Raw genomic sequence first — 19,135 nt, forward strand, 5'->3', positions numbered from 1 at the left:
AAAAAAAAAAAAAACCCAAATCCATTGCCGTCAAGCCGATTTCCGACTCATAGTGACCCTATCGGACAGAGCAGAACTGCCCCATAGGGTTTCCAAGGAGTGCCTGGTGGATTCGAACTGCTGACCTTTTGGTTAGCAGTCAAGCTCTTAACCACTACGCCACCAGGGTTCCGTGACGGCCACAGAAGATAGAAAGAAGTAGAGGTCCTGAACAAGAATTAGAAATAACTAGGAGGAAGAGAAATAGTCCAGTGTAGGGTGAGAATGTAATACATTCTTATTTTAAGTTGAATAAAAGCATATTTAAGTACAGCAACCAAACAAGTTAATCTCAAATTCCACTAGATTTTTTTCCTAGTATGTATTAAACATTGTTTATATATACTAGGAAACGTGAAAAGTTGCATATCAAATGTGAAAGGGTCTTGTTCTTCATTTTAGTGGAAATTTTTACAACTGTATTTTCATTCCAAATTCTTTATTTGTAAAATTCCTACCCTCTCAGACTAAATAGAAGATTAAAATACACTTACTTGCACCAAGAATGAGCAAGCCAATTTAAACCATTCAGTTGATAATCTCTTAATTCTAAACCCTCATGTCCTCCAATATAGGGTGGTTGCTTCTTCAGGGCTACAAACCTTGGCCTTTGTTTTAATACCTTTAGTAGAAATAAATATTAATATGCAGAATTATTAAACATAAGAAATGATCTTAAGAGATGGAAACAGCTTTAACCATAAATTTAGAAATTTTCAACTCAAATCATCAACCTCAGAGATTCAATGACTGAGAATCCAGTCAAAAAAGACTGTTTTCTATAAATGTAATAAGAATGTAGAAGAAAATATTTTGCCTTCTCTATTTGGACAAAAAAAAGAAGCTACAGGTAACTAAGTTACTGCTGAAATACTTGGGTCCCTCAGATATCTTACCACCACACAAACAAAAGATACATTAAATTCATTCATAACCACTGACCTGGAAATAAAACCATAAAACTGGCTTAGCTTTCCATTCAATTCTGATTTCTATATTACCATATGAATTTAATCCAATCTTGTAATAAGAAAAGAAATTCTAGTAGCACACAGATCCCAAAACTATCCTGGTAAAAACTTTGTATTAGGCAGGGCAGTATGGATACTTACTTATGGATTGATTCCTCTTCTCCTTTCCTATTTTCAAAGAAATATCAACTACCTTTTAAACCAAGTTTATACGTCTAGTTTCCAAGGTATTTTCACTATTTTGTCTCCCCATACTACTCCCCACCACCACCACCACCACCACCTACTTATCTTTCTGACCTAATTCCAATCGCCAAGGCCAAAAGACAGTGCCACACTTAAGAATAATCACATAGCAATTACAGGAACATCATTTCCTGTCAAGCAGTACTCTCCCTTAGCCTATCTGAAATAAGGCCCCAAACTCTCTATTTGGGCTTATAATATTTATGATGCATAAATACACTTTCAATAATTAAAAATGTCATATACTCACTTTACAGTCTTTAAAAGGAGTGGTTTTTGATTGATTTCTGCTAAAATACTCATCTATACATGTTTGAAACTTTTTGGAAATGAGAGCTCCATCTTCCCAGCTGCACTCTGAGTATGGAAGGCCCTGCCATTTGCAATAATAATCAGGATAACCAGCCGCTGACTTTTGATTGGAATGAGCTGTAAGATAAATTGGGTACTTATTTCACTTCTTTTACATATAATCTTATCAGAGAAATAATTCTTAAAGGTTAAACAGGTAAAAATTATCATCTAATTTACAATACTCTAGTAAGAGGAAGCTACTGATTTGATGTGTAAGCAATAAATTTATGATTTTTTCACATGATTTCAAGAATAAAATAGTAAAAGTTGGATCGTTTCTTACTAACCAATTATTCGCTCTACTATTTGATACTGTTTGTGTAGATCATCTGTAAGTTCTTGCTGGCAATTATAATATTCCACGTCTTCTGGAGAAGCATTTTTTAACCTGAAAGATTATACTCATTAATTAAGACTTCAAAATCGCCTCTAAATCACTCATCCCCTAAAACACTATTTGTAGCACAAAATCTCCCATTCTGCCACTTACTGTGTGAGCCAAGTTTGAACAATAAAGAAATTGAAACAGAAGTAAAAGTAAAACATCATTAATATTTAACTCAAAAATTTTAATTTATAATCTATAAGACACATTCTACAAAAATGTTATCAAGAAGAGGTTTACATATGCTACCCCTAAGAGTTTTAATGTGAGGTGAGATAGAACAGTCAGATCAATAAATAACTGCATTAGGCTATCATCTGAATCTTGAGTATGTATTTATTAGCAAAAAAAAAAAAAAAAGCTTACTAAGGCATACAGCATAGTTACCATCTTTTTGTTTCCTGATCTTTTTTCTTATAATTATCTAATTTTTTCATTCCTCTAACATTCTGCTGCTTAAGGGTTTCTTCTGTCTCCCAAGTATTATGGATATGGGACCATCCTTTCCATTTAATTAAATACTGGATTTCTCCTGGTTCCTTGTTTTTTTCAAATCCTGCATTTGGGTCACCATCTGCTTCAACTGCATAGATGGTTGTGGTAGCACCAGTAGCTGAAAACAAAGCACAAGACCTTCCATGTAATTCTGTTATAGGATTATTTCCTTAAAGCAGAAAAATTAAGTACATAAATATCAGGGTAACAAGAATTTATGGAAAATTTACACATATATAAAAGAAACTCCGCTTTGAAAAACTTTAAAATCAGACATTTAGAACTGCAAAGACTTTAATAAATTATCTAATTTGATCTCCTCAGTATTAAAATTAGGAAAAACCAAAGCTAAAAGACAGCAGCAGTACATCTAGGCAAATAGAAAAATGACAGAACATTACAAAAACTGGTGTTTGAGAAATCAGACTGGAAATAAAATAATAAAAAATCATCCTTAAAAACAGACTGGATCAAATCTAGGAAGATAAGGGTAAATTTCAAGGTAACAACAAAGAAAGTTAATACACCTACTCATCAAAATAAAGCAGAAAAACACGAAGTCTCAGTAAAAAAAAAAAAAATCTACAAAAACAAAAGAAACAAAAAAAAAAAACCCACAAACAAAAGGAATTCAGCAGAGGACAGTAAGAGGAACAAAGAAATCGTGAGCACCACAACATGACAGCAAAAAACTCACACCTATCAATAATTACACTGAATGTAAATGGCCTAAATGTACCCAGAAAGAGACAGAGTGACAGAATGGACTAAAAAAAACAGAATACATCAATATGCTGTCCAGAAGAGATAGATCTTACAAGCAAAGACATAAATTAAAAATCAAAGGATGGAAAAAAATATATCAAGCAAACAGCCACCAAAAAAGAGCAGGAGTGGTAACACTAATTTCAGAAAAAATAGACTTTAAAACAAAATCCACCATAAAAGACAAAGAAAGACACTATATCATGATTAAAGGGACGATCCATCATGAAGACTAAACCATAATAAACATCTAAACATCTACGCACCCAATGACAGGGGTCCAAAATATATAAAACAAACTTTAACAGCACTGAAAAGAGAAACTGACAGGTAGAAGGTTTCAAAACACCACTCTCGGGGTAAAGAACAGAACCTCTGGAAAGAAACTCAACAAAGATACAGAAGATGTAAAGGCCACAGTCAGCCAACTTGAACTCACAGACATATATAGAACACTCCATCCAACAGCTGCAAAGTACACATCTTTTCCAACGCACATGGAACCCTCTCCAGAATAGACCACGTCTTAGGCCACAAAGCAACCCTCAACAAAATCCAAAACACTGAAATAATACAAAGTATCTTCTTTGATCACAACACCATCAAAGTAGAAATTAACAACAGGAAGAACAAGGAAAAAAAAAATCAATTACATGGAAACTAAATACCACCCTGCTTAAAAACCACTGGGTAACAGAAGAAATCCAAGATGGAATACAAAAATTCCTAGAATCAAATAAGAATGAAAACACATCACACCAAAACTGGGACACAGCAAAGGCAGTGCTCAGAGGTCAGTTTACAGCAATAGATGCACACATCAAAAAAGAAGGGACAAAAACAAAACGTTAGCTACACAACTTGAACAAACAAAGAGAACAGCAAAAGAAGCCTACAGCCACCAGAAGAAAGGAAATAACAAAGATCAAAGCAGAAATAAATGAAATAGAGAACAAAAAAAAAAATAGAATCACGAAAACCTAAAGTTGGTTCTTTAAAAGGATCAACAAAATCGACAAACCACTGGCCAAACTGACAAAAGAAAAACAGGAGAGGATGCAAATAACCCAAATAAAAAATGAAATGGGGGACACTGCAATAGACCCAACTGAAATAAAAAGATCGTAACAGTATTATGAAAAACTATATTCCAACAAATTTGAAAATCTAGAGGAAATGGACAAATTCCTAGAAACACACTACCTAACCAAACTACCACAAATTGATGTTGAAAATCTGAACAGACTCATAACACGAGAAGAGACTGAAAAGGTAATAAAAACTCCCAACAAAAAAACGCCCTGGCCAACATTTGTAGTAACTGTCAAATGGGAGACTATTTTGTCCTGTAAGCCTTCATCTTAAGTGAGAATAACAGCATAATTAGAAGAGCGTAGTCAATGTCACTTAAATGTATATGTAAAAACAAAATTTTTGAAATGGCGTATCTTTGGCTATGTGTATTTTCACCAAAAAAAAAAAAAAAAAAAAAGGTTGAGTATTTAGAGGGTTGAAATGTTGTGGGGTTGTTAACCAATGTCATAAAACAGCATGTGTGTTACTGTTACATGAGAAACTATCTGTTCTGTAAGCCTTCACCTGAAGTACAATAAAATATTAAAAAAAAAAAAAGAGAAAGTAAAAAAAAAAAACGCCCTGGCCCAGATGGCTTCACTGGAGAAGTCTACCCAACATTCACAGAAGAGCTTACACCAGGTACTACTCAAACTGTTTCAGAACACAGAAAAGGAAGGGATACTTCCAAATTCATTCTATGATGCCAGCATAAACCTGATACCAAAACCAAGCAAAGACTCCACAAAAAAAGAAAATTACAGACTAATATCTCTCATAAATATAGATGCAAAAATTCTCAACAAAATTCTAGCCAATAGACTTCTCCATCATATCAATAATACACCATGACCAAGCAGAATTCATACCAGGTATTCAAGGATGGTTCAACATTAGAAAATCAATCAAAAAAATCCACCACATAAATAAAAGGAAAGAAAAGAATCACACGATCATCTCAATTGACACAGAAAAGGCATCTGACAAAGTCCAACAGCCATTCCTGATAAAAACTCTCAAGAAAACAGGTACAGAAGGGAAATGTCACAACATAATAAGGGGCATCTATGTAAAACCAACAGCCAACATCATTCTTAATGGAGGCTGAAAACATATCCCTTGAGAACAGGAACAAAACAAGGATGCCCTTTATCACCACTCCTATTTAACACTGTGCTGGAAGCCCTAGCTAGAGTAATAAGGCAAGAACAGGAAATAAAGGGCACACAAATTGGTAATGAAGAAGTTAAACTGTCCCTATATGTGGATGATCTGATACTATACATAGAAAACTCAAAAGACTCCACGAGAAAACTACTGGAATAGAAAGATTCAGCAGAGTACCAGGATACAAGATAAAGATACAAAAATCTGCTGGATTCCTATACAGCAATAAAGAGAACAAAAAAAAAAGGAAGTCAGAAAAACAATACCATTTAAAATAGCTGCCCAAAAATAAAATACTTAGGAATAAATCTAACCAGGGATGTAAAAGACCTATACGAAGAAAACTACAAAATACTACTGCAAGAAACCCAAAGGGATCTACATAAATGGAAAAACATACCATGCTCAATACTGTGAAAATGACAATTTTACCCAAATCAATGTACAAATACAATGTAATCCTGATCCAAATACTGACAACGTTTTTTCAAAAGATGGAAAAAACAATCATTAACTTTATATGGAAAGGGAAGAAGCCCCAGATAAGAAAAGCACTGTTGAAAAAGAACAAAGCCGGAGTACTAGCATCACCTGACACCAGAACCTACTATACAGCTACAGGAGTCGAAACAGCCTGGTACTGGTACAACGACAGATACCTTGACCAATGGAAGAGAATCGAGAACCCAGATGTAAACCCATCCACCTACAGTCACCTGATCTCCGACAAGGGCCCAAAGACCATCAAACAGGGAAAAGACAGTCTTTTTAACAAACGGTGCTGGCAAAACTGGACGTCCATCTGCAAAAAAATGAAACAGGACCCATACCTCACACCATACACAAAAACTAATTAAAAATGGATCAAAGACTTAAATGTAACACCAAAAAGTATAAAGATCACAGAAGAAAAAACAAAATCAACACTAGAGACTCTAATACGCGGCATTAACAAGATACAAACCATAACTAACAACATACAAACTCCAGAAGATAAGCTAGATAACTGGGATCTTCTAAAAATTAAACACTTATAAAAAGACTTCACCAAAAGAGTAAAAAGAGGACCTAAAGACTGGGAAAAAATTTTTGGCTATGACAAATCTGACAAAGGTCTAATTGCTAAAATCTAATCCAACACCTTTACAACAAAAAGACAAATAATCCAATTAAAAAATGGGCAAAGGATATGAACAGACACTTCACCAAAGAAGACATCAGGCAGCTAACAGACACATGAAGTAATGTTCATGATCACTAGCCACTAGAGAAATGCAAATCAAAACCACAATGAGATACTATCTCACCTTGGCATTACTAGCACGAAATCAAAAAAATATAAAATAACAAATGTTGGGAGGTTGGGGGGAGACTGGAACTCTTATGCATTGCTGATGGGAATGCAAAATGGTATAACCATTTTGGAAAACGATATGGTGCTTCCTTAGAAAGCTAGAAATAGAAATACCATATGATTCAGCAATTCCACTCCTAAGACTATATCCTAGATAAATAAGAACAGACATTTGCACACCCATGTTCATTACAGCACTGCTCACAATAGCAAAAAGATGGAAACAACCTAGATGTCCATCAACAGATGAATGGATAAACTATTGTACATACACACAATGGAGTACTACACAACGATAAAGAACAATGATGAATCTACGAAGCATCTCACCAACACAGATGAATCTGGAAGGCATTACACTCAGTGAAATAAGTCAATCACAAAAGGACAAATACTGTATGAGATCACTACTACAAAAACTCATGAAAAGGTTTACACACAAAAACAAACAATCTTTGATGGTTAGGAGGGGAGGAGTGGGGTGGAAAAACACTAAACAGACAATAGGTGAGTGATAACTTTGGTGAAGGGTAAGAGTACACAATACTGAGGAATCCAGCACAACTTATTCAGGGTAAGGTCATGGAAGCTCCATGGACAAATCTAAACTCCCTGAGGGACCGACCCAATTACTGGGCTGAGGGCTGTGGGGACCACGGTCTCAGGGAACATCAAGCTCAATTGGCATAACATAGTTTATAAAGAAAATGCTCTACATTCTACGTTGTTGCGTAGCATCTGGGGTCTTAGAAGCCGGAGAGCAGTCATCTAAGATACTCTACTGGTCTCACACCTTCAGGAGCAAGGGAAAATGAAGAAAACTAAATACACAAGGGAAAGATTAGTCCAAAGGACTAACAGACCACAACTACCATGGCCTCCACCAGACTAAGTCCAGTACAACTAGATGATGCCTGGCTACCACTACTGACTGCTCTGACTGGGATCACAATACAGGGTCCTGGACAGAGCTGGAGAAAAATGTAGAAAAAAATTCTAACTCAAAAAAAAGACCAGACTTACTGGTCTGACAGAGACTAGAGAAACCCCGAGAGTATGGCCTCCAGACACCCCTTTAGCTCAGTAATGAAGTGACTCCTGAGGTTCACCTTTTAGCCAAACATTAGACAGGCCCATTGGACAAAACGAGACTAAAGGGGCACACCAGCACAGGGGCAAGGACTAGATGGCAGCAGAGGAGAGGAAAGCTGGTAATCGGGAACCTATGGTCAAGAAGGGAGAGTACTGACATGTCACGGGCTGTTAACCAATGTCATAAAACAATATGTATACTGTGTAATGAGAAGCTATTTGTTCTGTAAACCTTCAATTAAACTACAATAAAAAAATAAAGTAAAATAAAAAAAGAAACTGTGAATAGATGTATGATTGGTTGTGCTTGCTGCCACCAAAAACAAATAAAATATTTTAAAAAAAGAAAACAATGTCAAAATAAATAAAAACCTACATATTTCATATAGAAGGTGTGGTGAAATGAGTTCCTTTGTGTGGCCTTTTGCCTTAGTTCTTTGGAAAAACAGCCTGAGATTTTTCCTCTAGGCTCTGAGGAGTTACCTTTGCCCTAGAGGGTTTGTTCCTTTTGCCAGGTTGACTGACATTTCCAGGGTAAGCTGTAAACTACTTGGTTTGATATTTTTTGTCTGGTCCTGGGCTGCAGCCTGCCCTGCGACTGGTATGCATCTTGCAGGGACTGGTCAATGGATGATGAAAATGAGGTGAGTTGTATCCTACTATGCAAATGAAGTATCTGTGGCCTACCAAAAGGGGACTGGTCAATTTGTGACCCTGGTGGGAGTGCCATGCCTTGAAACAGACAAGGAGTTTGTGCATTTAAACAGCCAGCTCCAGATATTTTTGCAACAGGAAGCAGCAGAAAGAGAAGCAGAAGGAAGCAGCAGCAGAAAGGGAGAGCAAGGACAAGAAACCTCCTAAAAGAGCTGTAACACTGAAGACAGTGATAGGCCCAGAAGGGGCCCAGTGGCAGAGCTGGAGGTGACAGATGGCAGGGCCAAGAAGAGCTTGTCCTGAGGGGGCCCAGTGGAGGCCTGCACAGCCAAGAGGAACTAAGAGAGATCTTCTGCACCGAAGAAGGGTGACTTTGCCCTGATCCTGATCCAGAGTTGTACCCTGTTCCTTAATAAACCACTTAAATATAAGTATGGTCTGTGAATTCTGTGTGGCCACTGTAATGGGTTATCGAACCCAGAAGAAAAGTAGAGAGTGCCATGGGAGAGACAGCTGGTGTCAGAACTGATAAAAAGATTGCAAAGTGAAGGTATCGCTGACCTCCAACTCATGGGAATCAGCTTTGAGGTGATGGTGATTCTCATCATCCCCCATGAAGTTAGGTTCTGATGATGCTACTACTGCCACTACTACGTTTTACAGAAGGAAAAAAACATTGTCAAAAACCAGTCTGTGAAATTGAAAGTTTTTAAACAACAAACTCAGCTACACACAAATTCAAATACACAAGTTAGAAATTTTCTAAATTATCCATAATATATGAAGTAGGGTCAGATGGATATTTTCTGGAAGATAGTAAAAGTAACCAAAGTGTTTCTTTAGCAAACAGGTAAAATAGAAGAAAATCCACCCTCTTGGCTTTCAAAACTGAAAAACTGTCAAGAAATACTTTATTTATTCTGATGACTATTATTTAAATAGTCAAAAAATAAATAAGTTTTTAAAAAAATACCTCCTTTTCTCCCAATTCGACAATCCATAAACCTTTCTATTGTTTCAAATTCTTCCTCTTCAGGTTGAGGAACATCCTCTCCACAGACTTCCAGTAAGTCATCAGAATCTGTTTTCATTTCTTCATCTTCCTTATAGCTAACATTGACAGTTGCCTGGCGACGGGAACTTCTTTTGTCATTATCATAATCTTCTTCATCATCGTCATCCTCAGATGAATCAATCTGTCTCTTTTTTTGTCCAGAAATCTTCTTTCCAATTTTTGACTTTGTTCTAGGAAAGGAAGAGTAAAATACAGGTGTTTTACAGAAACACTGGCATAAAGCAAGATGTGAGAAAGTATATACAAAAAGAATGAATACCTCCTGTAATCAACAATTTTCAGCTTCAAATTGAGAATATACTATATTTACCTATTTTGAGGCTTTCTGCTTTTGACTTTGTTTTTTGGCTCATAATCAGATTCTGTTTCATCACAACTGCTTTTGTCTCTTTCTTCCTCAGATTCTGAATCTGAACCAGACTGAGATGGAGATCCTGACCCAGACATTTGCCAATCTTCACTGTATTTAAAAACAAATATAAATATAACCAAAAAACCAAACCCACTGCCACTGAGTCGAATCTGACTCATAAGGACCCTTTAGCACAGAGTAGAACTGTCCCATAGGGATAAAGGAGTGACTGGTGGATTTGAACTGCCCATCTTTTGGTTAGCAGCCAAGCTCTTTACCACTGCGCCACCAGGGCTCCATATGTATATATTTCCATTTATACTAAGTATTAAGTGTCTACACAATAAGAAAAACTCCAGAAAATACTTTTCACGGACTTCTCCCATAACTCCAGAGTGGTGTTAATCATTTAGTTTTACCTCAATGAATTGCAAATAAATGTTTTTGAGTTTCACTGTGGATGAAAACGTTATGCTAATTTAAAGAGTCACAGGGTTTTAATTTTTTAAATCTTCTATTATATTCACCCTCTTTAAAAAAAAAAGATTCTAATCTTTAATTTTCTGGGGAATATAATTTTTAAAAACACACCTTTAAAAATCGATTTTAAAAGTAGTACATGTTTATTCAGGGGAAAAAAAATACAGTATAGAAAAATGCAAAGATAATCTTTCCATCTCTACCAACATTCAATGACTGTCTACATTTATTACTTTAGTTTCTTTCATTCCTGATTATATGTAGGTAAAAAATACTGGATGTACATGTTAGTATTTTGCTGTAACATAAAGCTCGAAAGAGAAATGAAAAACTTTAAGTTCTTATATATACCATCTCTTGTTTTCACAGCTATTGCTTCTGCTCTAATTGCCCTGTATTTCTTATATCAAGTATCACTACCATTCGTGGTTTCATAAGGAAGCACATATGACTAAACCTGGTTTATAAAAAAACAACAGAGAAGCAAATTCCTTTTTATCTTGAGATCTTTTCAGGGTTTGTACACTGGAAGCAGCAAACGGAGCACCTATGAAAAAGTCTCCATTTTAATTATAACAAATTATATAATTATAATAATTTTAGTATCTGAACAAATCTATCCATCATCCCAAATTACTTGTTTTTTAAAAATATTCTTTCCTTGTATCAATGATAAATTTAGAAATTAATACCTCAGTAGAAGAGTTAAATAGCTGATGAGACACAGTAGTTGAAAATTTAGTGAACTAGAAGACAGATCTGAGGAAATTAACCAGAACGCAACGTAACAAAAAAGGGATAAAAAGCATGATACAGTAAGAGATATGGAGGATAGAATGGATGATCTAATAGTCACCTATTTAATAGGAGTGCCAGAAAGATACACAGAATAAGAAAAAATATTCAAAGGTACAATTAATCAATTTTCAGAAACTAAAAGATATGAATCTTCACATTAAAGATGAGTCCTGTGGGCTAAATAATAAATCCAAACCCAGATATCCCAAAATGAAAGTGTAGAATACAAAATACAAATAGAAAAATCAGAGACATGACAATGAAATAAAGTTTTTGAAGTCACAAGAAAAAAACAAAAATCAACAACAAAAACAGACCACCTAAGTGTATGAATTGAGAATGTGAAGAACTCTTAAACACCTTTTGTGTCCTGATCTTCAGGAAATTGTAGTAAATTTCTAAAGGGGTTCTAGAGATACTGCAAATTTCACATGCGGACGCACGATAAGGACAGCTATTAACATAAAGTGACAGAATCACTTAGCCATCCCTATAATCCTATTTCCTAAGTTATTAAGATATTCTGATAGAATAACTACATGGATCTTTAAAGTTTAAAAATACATAGGGTTGAGGAGATGATAGGAGATAAACAGGTGACATAAAAATTTCAGGTTGTCAAAGATACAGATAAATTAACCTAATAAGATGTCATAAACCAGGAATTTACAAAAGTCTACTTTTGGTAACAATTTTCATGAAGGAAGAAATACAAAAGAATTACAATTTTCCTGATATGAAAATAGTCACTCAAACAAAATGACATACTCTTTATGCTTTTTCCTTTTGACCTCACTTGATGAGTCATCAGAATCTTCACTGCTAGAGGAATCCTGCAGAGAAAAATAAAGTTAGTATCGTTAATGATTAGAATTTAACCATATCGAAGTTTTATTTGCTGAACTATTTAACATTCACTTTAACAATAATAGTAACTGTAATACTTCTTTTCTTCTTCAATTCTGTTATATTTATACCATTAATTAGCTCAGAGTAATTAATTTAATAACTTGTTTTATTGCACATTAAGATAGCTAGAGATTTTAGATTAAGTACTTTGTATAAAGCCTTGTGATCTACCATCTCTGAAACTATATTTGAAATCTACCATCTCTGAAACCAGGCGTCCTTGTTGATACGCCAAATTTTGAAATAATATTTTTCGTCCCCATTAAATAGTTTGTCATATAGTTCTTTCCTGAACGCTTTGATGCAAACATATGTGCATTTGTGTGTTTGTGTGCACAAAGTAACTACACTGTTGGCAGCTGCAGCCTATTCTTTAAAAAAAAAATTATATGTTGGTAATTCCGTTAATATTCTGTGCAAATGATTTAATGGTATAATATTCTTTCAATCATATATGTTTGTGCATATAGATGTGTATGTATGTATATCTCATGTCTATTATTTCCCTAATGTTTCCCATTTAGTTTATTTCTAGTTTTGCTGTGATGAGCAAATTACACACAAATTCCTCTCTGCTTACTTTAGATTAGCCCCTAAAAGTGGAATTATTGCATAAAAATGTGTCAGTATTTCAAGGTTCTCGATATATACATATTTAAGTATAGTTATTTCCTAGCTAGTCACTCAAAGCACTTGTTTTTAATAATTTCATAACTATTTAAATGATAAGGCATCATGTCTAATTTCAAAACAGTATCTCAGAGTCAAAACTGACCTCTTCCGATCCACTATTAGATGAAGCTTGATGTTGCTGCTGTTGTTGCTGCTGCTTCTTGAGCACTGCAGATCTCTGAACAGCCAGAATACTGGGACTAGATTTCCAAAACTATAATAGAAATATGAATCAATACTGAGAAAACCAAAAAAAGTTAATTTATTGAATAGAACTGCTCCAAATAATAAAGACTATTTTCCTTACTCATATATAATATCAGTGAAATATAATTAAAATAAAATGCTGAGTTTTCATTGTATATAAAAACATCTACAATGTGCTGAGCTTCACAGACATACAATATTAATCAATATTCTCTTTGGCATTAAGAGTATTATTCTGACAAAGTGATAATATGCTATACCAGTGCTACTCAAAGTATGGTTACTATTGTTTTAATCAGTGTGAGGTGGAGATGAAGACCTTGAGTCAAAATGAAAATCAATTACGTCACCAAGCACAGTGTTTTAGTTCAGCTGACTATTTTTTGGTAGCAAGATTTTTCTCCATGAAAGAATCAGTATGTCGATTTACATATTCTGGCCCAAGTGTCATATCTCACCATGGACTGGTACTCTGAGTAACACTAACCAGTTGCCGTCAAGTCAATTCCAATTCATGATGATCCCATGTGTGTCAGAGTAAAACTGTACTCCACAGGGTTTTCAATGGCTGAATTTTTGAAAGTAAATCGCCAGGACTTTCTTTTGAGGAGCCTCTGAGTAGACCTGAACATCCAGCCTTTTGGTTAGCAGCTGAGCACATTAACTGTATGCACCACCCTGGGACAACACTACCGTACACTATTATGAAGTATAAAAAAGTTTTAGTATATCCTATAGCAGCTTATTTAAAAGAAAATGGTCCTTAGCTTATTCTACCTAGCATCTGTGATGAAGCAGAGTTCCATTAAATTTTCCTGCTACTAACAAGAAGTATCTCCTCAGAAGATTTTGAAAGTAGAAATCATGTAAGATTAACAAATGGATATCACAAAGCCTTTAATTTTTATCTATGAAACTTTGAAAATTATGCAACTCAATTCTCAGAAAGAGGCAGAATGAGTTTTTTATATGTATGTATGTATGGAATTGACTCGATGGCAATAGGTTTGGTCTGGTTTTCGTATGTATGTATACACACACACATATTTTTTATATATTTGATGCTTTATAATTTCAGACTATATTCGCAGGCCAATTAATTCTGATATTTAACCACAATTTGAATGAGAATGGCTAAAAGTAAATTTTTAATGTTTAAAATGTTTTTCCTAGAAGTTAGCTCCAGAATGGTATAAAGAAATGCTATAAATTTTCCCGAAATAACACAAGAAACCTTTCATTGGCTATTTTATTTTTTACCTCAGCTCCATCAACTTTCGGTGGTTTTGCTTGAACTTTGTTTTCTCGGGAAGTGTCTGACTCAGACTCTGACTGACTGCCTGATTCAGATCCAGAGTCAGAGTCACTGCTACCTGACTGGCTACTGCTTCCATCACTACTGCTTCCAGAACTCGAACCAGATCCAGAGCCTGAAGCTGACCCAGAATCATCATCCGACTGGCTAAAATTTGAAAATAAACAAAATTCATTAGGAATTTAACTTTTCTTAAAAGTCAGAAGAAAGCTTCAAATCATTAAACCTTGTTTATTTCTTATTTCAACTCTGTCTATGGCCAAACAAATAGGAAAAGGAACCAATGTTAGTTAATCTATAGTAACAACTGACACAGCTGATAAATTTAATACAGTTTTGACTAACACGTAAGTAGTAAGATCACCATCTTCAAGACACTGAGCAAAATCTACCAAGTACAGGATCCTGGGCTAGAAACTTGGGAAGACAAAAGGTTTAAGCCATGGTCCCTACCCTTAAAAGGCTATTAAGCTATAGTAATTACAAACTAGAAATTGTGTCAAAAAGGGTTAAATGTGTTGAAAATTCTCACAGTACCAACTGAAAAAAAAGTTTGTAGTTTCTACTTGCTTTAATGTTTTTCTCTCTGTTCTTGCATTCCAGGAAAATGCAATTTATTATAATTAAGTTATCATAAATTATAATTTACTAAAAAGAAACCAGTAACACCACTTCTCTGGGAAAATCTTTAAACATCTCATGATTCCACAGCAATAAATCTAAAATAATAGCAGTTTCTCACAATCTTTCCTAACCTCTACACACATATGTAAAAGCAATTAACAGCTCATTGAGTAACTTTTTTTTCATTACTAATTCTCATTCCAGGTTAGTCTACAAATGGTATGGACTAAACAGTTGATTATGCAAATTAATATTATCCCCGAGGCCATCTGTTTATATGTTGTTTACTTTTGAATTGTTGAAAACTGAGGCATTAAATCTTCGGTATACATGGTATATGGCTTTTGATGTAAGTTCATTTGGCTTTATGAGAAACAATAGGTAATACAGTTTATGTATATATAGCAAAAACACAAGCTTCATGTCTTCTTGCTGTAATTTTCAGAAATGCCAGAAGATGGAGATATTATGCTGTGAAAATAGACTGCAAATTTAAAAGAAATTCTATTTTTCATTTTCCAGAGCAAGGAGTTAATAGTTTCTTTTTTTTTTTGCACCTGGGAACAAGGCAACAGTAAGTCTGAACTGTGTGGAAAAGGCTTATGTATGACAAGCAAGGTGGGGTCTCAGGGTTAGCTCGAGCTGAGGACTTACTGGTCAGTTTTAAACTTTCAAGCACCTTAGCGTGGGTAAAGGTTGAAGTTTTGATCATGAGCACCGATATGGGGCATGGCCAAGGGGGCAATGAGAATAAGAGTCACTGAGAGACTGGGTTATAAGCTAGTAACGGACTTTTATCACAGGAAACCATATGGGGCATGGCTAAATGAGCTAGTTAGAGATAACTGCTGATTGTGTGACAAGATAGGAATGGCAATGTCAGCAAGTGAGTAAAAGGGCAACTAGGAGGATGCCAAAGAGGAGTTAATAATTTCTGCATGGCAACACAGAAATAAAAGTTTGCTGGAAGACTTTTGATTCTCAAAGTTAGATATAAATTAAAACGCTTAGCTTAAGTAAGTGTCGACAAGCATATTTATGTTTTTAAATCAAGAAATCTAGTGTAATAAATGTTTTTCTACATAAAAAGTTTTAGTAAATAAAACTTTGCCTCTGAGAGTCTATGATACCAACATCGTCTTTGTCACTACTTATTTCTACCCTCTAGTCACATTGTTCTGAGATCCAAAAAGAACACTGTCGTTGATAGCTGCCATCAAATCAGCCCCCGACTCAAGGGAACCCCATGCACAATGGAACAAAACACTGCCTGGTCCTGGGCCATCCCCATGATCAGCTGCAGATCAGGTCACTGTGATCTACAGGGTTTTCATTAACTGTCAGAAGCAGTTCACCAGGTCTTTCTTCCTAGCCCATGTTAGTCTCGAAGCTCTGCTGAAACTGTTCAACACGTAAGCCTCCACTGGTAGAATGAGGTGCACTGGCCAGAAACCAAACTTGGGTCTCCCACACAGAAACTGAGAATTCTACCACTGAACCATCAATGCCTCATAAAAACAGCATAGTATTCTTCTAATTTTTTTTTTTAAACTTACTATGTTATACTTCAGGAACCCTGGTGGCTCAACGGTTAAATGCTTGGCTGCAAATCAAAAGGCTGGCAGCTTGAACCCACCCAGCAACTCCACAGGAGACCAAACCAAACCCATTGCCCTCAAGTCGATTCTGACTCATAGCAGGCCTGGCAATTTGCTTCTGTGAAGATTACAACCTAGAAAACTCTATGGGGCAGTTCTACTCTGTTGAATGGGGTCGCTAACAGCCAAAACTGACTCAACGGCATCTAACAACAAAATATTTTACTTAGGTCCCTTGAGAGAAATTTCAGCAAGAATATTTATCCTGACACACAATTTTATTTCTCCTTCAACCCACTAGGTAAAAAAAAAAATCTTTCATTTATTAAAAAAAAACATTACCGACTACTACCGTGGGTTAGGACCTGGGGAGACTGAGGTGAAAGACAACGACCCTGCCACTAAAGAAGTAACCTGGTATGGGGAGACAGTCATGTAAACCAATAAATACTATTCTGGACTATGTTTAAGATATTTGATCCAGGTGCTATGAGGAGCATTGAAAATACAATCAAATCTGATAGAGTAATCTGGGGACATTTAGAAGAAAGGGTGGTTGAACTAATTGTTTAAGAAAGAAGAGTTAAGCAGAGAGCGTCTCTTTAATTGACCAAAAGCTTCTTGAGGGCACCATATATTTTTTCCAGAGTTCCTGGCATAGTACCTTACACAAGTGAGTGTTCAATAAATAATTTTAAAGTAGATGGATGAACAATTAAATTTTGGGGACCATTATGGGCCTGTATTCTTCACTGTATCTTGATTAGTCATTCAAGATGGATCCAGTCAATCAACCAACAAGGTGCCGCTGAGTCAACTTAGACTCATGGCAACCCCACATTTGTCAGAGTAGATCTGTGCTCTATAGGGTTTTCAATGGCTGATTTTTCAGAAGTAGATCATCAGGTCTTTCTTCTGAGGTGCCTTTGGGTGGACTAGTAGCCCTGGTGGCATAATTGTTAAGCACTCGGCTGCTAACGGAAAGGCTGACAGTTAGAAGCCATCAGCTGTTCCACAGGAGAAAAGTGTGGCAGTTCTACTCTGTCCTGTAGGGTTGCTATGAGTCAGCATTTGACTTGATGGCAATAAGGCTGGACTGGGTGGACTCAAACCTCCAAGCTTTTGGTCAGAGGGGAGAGCACTAACCATTTGCACCATCCTAGGGCTACTCTAGGTAGACAGTCAAAATTGTTCAACGAATCAAACATTTTAAATGAAAGCAGGAATCATTCCTTTTACATTCTTTAGGCAGAGATCATTTTGATGGAGATCAGAGCAAACAGCCTGAGGCTAGGCTACTGGCAAAGGGGTATTACTGGAATGTTTTTATTTTGGGTATTAGAAATATAAATGGGGATGGATTATCCAATAGGCAAGGTAAGCATCTGTAGTGAACAATTTCACATTTTTTCACCACAACAAAGACTCTGCTTCTAAGTATGGCTGGCATCTGTCTCTTCAAACCCCACAGCACCTTCCACAAAGATGTGGTGAAACCCTTGTGAAATTGTTCACCATATATGATCTGGTAAGCAAGGTAAGCACCGTGCTTACTTTGTCTATTGGATAACTGTCCCTGATTATGAAGTGTTTATTTAGTCGTACTTTAACAGGACTAAACCAAAAAACCGATTGCCGTTGAGTCGATTCCAACTCACAGCAACCCTACAAGACAGAGTAGAACTCTCCCACAGTGTTTCCAAGGAGCAACTGGTGGATTCGAACTGCCAACCCTTTTTGGTCAGCAGCCTAACGCTATGCAAATAAGGAAGATCTCCATACACTGATTTTGAATGATCTCCAGAATGGAGTTAAGCGAAAAAAGCAAGATACAAAACAATATTTATGGTATGCTTCCTTTACGTAAGAAAGAAGGGGGAAATATTTATACATATTTGCTTATATTTTTTAAAAACGGCATAAATCAAGTAATTTTAAAACAGTCACCTACAGAGAGAATAGAGTGGAGAATAAAGATTGAAATGAGTCTTCAGTTTTGAAACAATGTAAATGTTCTGCATAATTTTAAATAAGATAAAAATCTTTAAAGTTGATAGAAAAATATATACAGGACCAGAAAAAACTATACTCAGACACAAAATTATGAGCTAAAATAAGTGAAAAGTCCCTCCTTAATAAACTAATTCTATTTCGGCCCACTGTGGCAAGCATTCTTTCTAAAATAAAAATCTGATCATGGTCTAACATTCTTATTTGTAGGTCTTCAGTCTTTCTGTAACAATGGTGTTGACCTACCAAGCCTTTCAAGAATCTGTCCCTGCTGTAACTCCCCAACCTATCTCCAGTCACTTTCCCACTAGAACCCCTAGTTCCGGCTATGGCAAACTATTTTTGATTCTCTGAAAGCCAGTTTTTCTTTCCACTTCCTGCTTTTGCATCATTCCTTCTCTTTCCACTATACAATTTCTACTTAAGCCTCACTTCATATCTACTCCTCCAACAAATCTTTCCCGACTATATCCCAACCCAATATTAAATTAGGTATCCT

General features: G+C 35.7%; 1 protein-coding gene across 1 annotated transcript in view; it reads right to left on the reverse strand.

The window, feature by feature from the left end:
• CHD1 (chromodomain helicase DNA binding protein 1) overlaps positions 1 to 19,135 on the reverse strand; it is an 82,220-nt gene that overhangs the window by 40,167 nt on the left and 22,918 nt on the right. Inside the window, exons 2-10 of the mRNA XM_004375048.3 lie at positions 14,350 to 14,551; positions 12,986 to 13,096; positions 12,070 to 12,134; positions 9,982 to 10,131; positions 9,570 to 9,841; positions 2,383 to 2,608; positions 1,898 to 1,998; positions 1,507 to 1,685; positions 534 to 661 (exon numbers count right to left, since the gene is read on the reverse strand). Coding sequence (XP_004375105.1) covers positions 534 to 661; positions 1,507 to 1,685; positions 1,898 to 1,998; positions 2,383 to 2,608; positions 9,570 to 9,841; positions 9,982 to 10,131; positions 12,070 to 12,134; positions 12,986 to 13,096; positions 14,350 to 14,551 — 1,434 coding nt within the window. The remainder of the gene's footprint in view (positions 1 to 533; positions 662 to 1,506; positions 1,686 to 1,897; positions 1,999 to 2,382; positions 2,609 to 9,569; positions 9,842 to 9,981; positions 10,132 to 12,069; positions 12,135 to 12,985; positions 13,097 to 14,349; positions 14,552 to 19,135) is intronic.

This window comes from Trichechus manatus, unplaced genomic scaffold (assembly GCF_000243295.1).
Source record: "Trichechus manatus latirostris isolate Lorelei unplaced genomic scaffold, TriManLat1.0 scaffold00032, whole genome shotgun sequence".
NCBI lineage: Eukaryota > Metazoa > Chordata > Mammalia > Sirenia > Trichechidae > Trichechus > Trichechus manatus.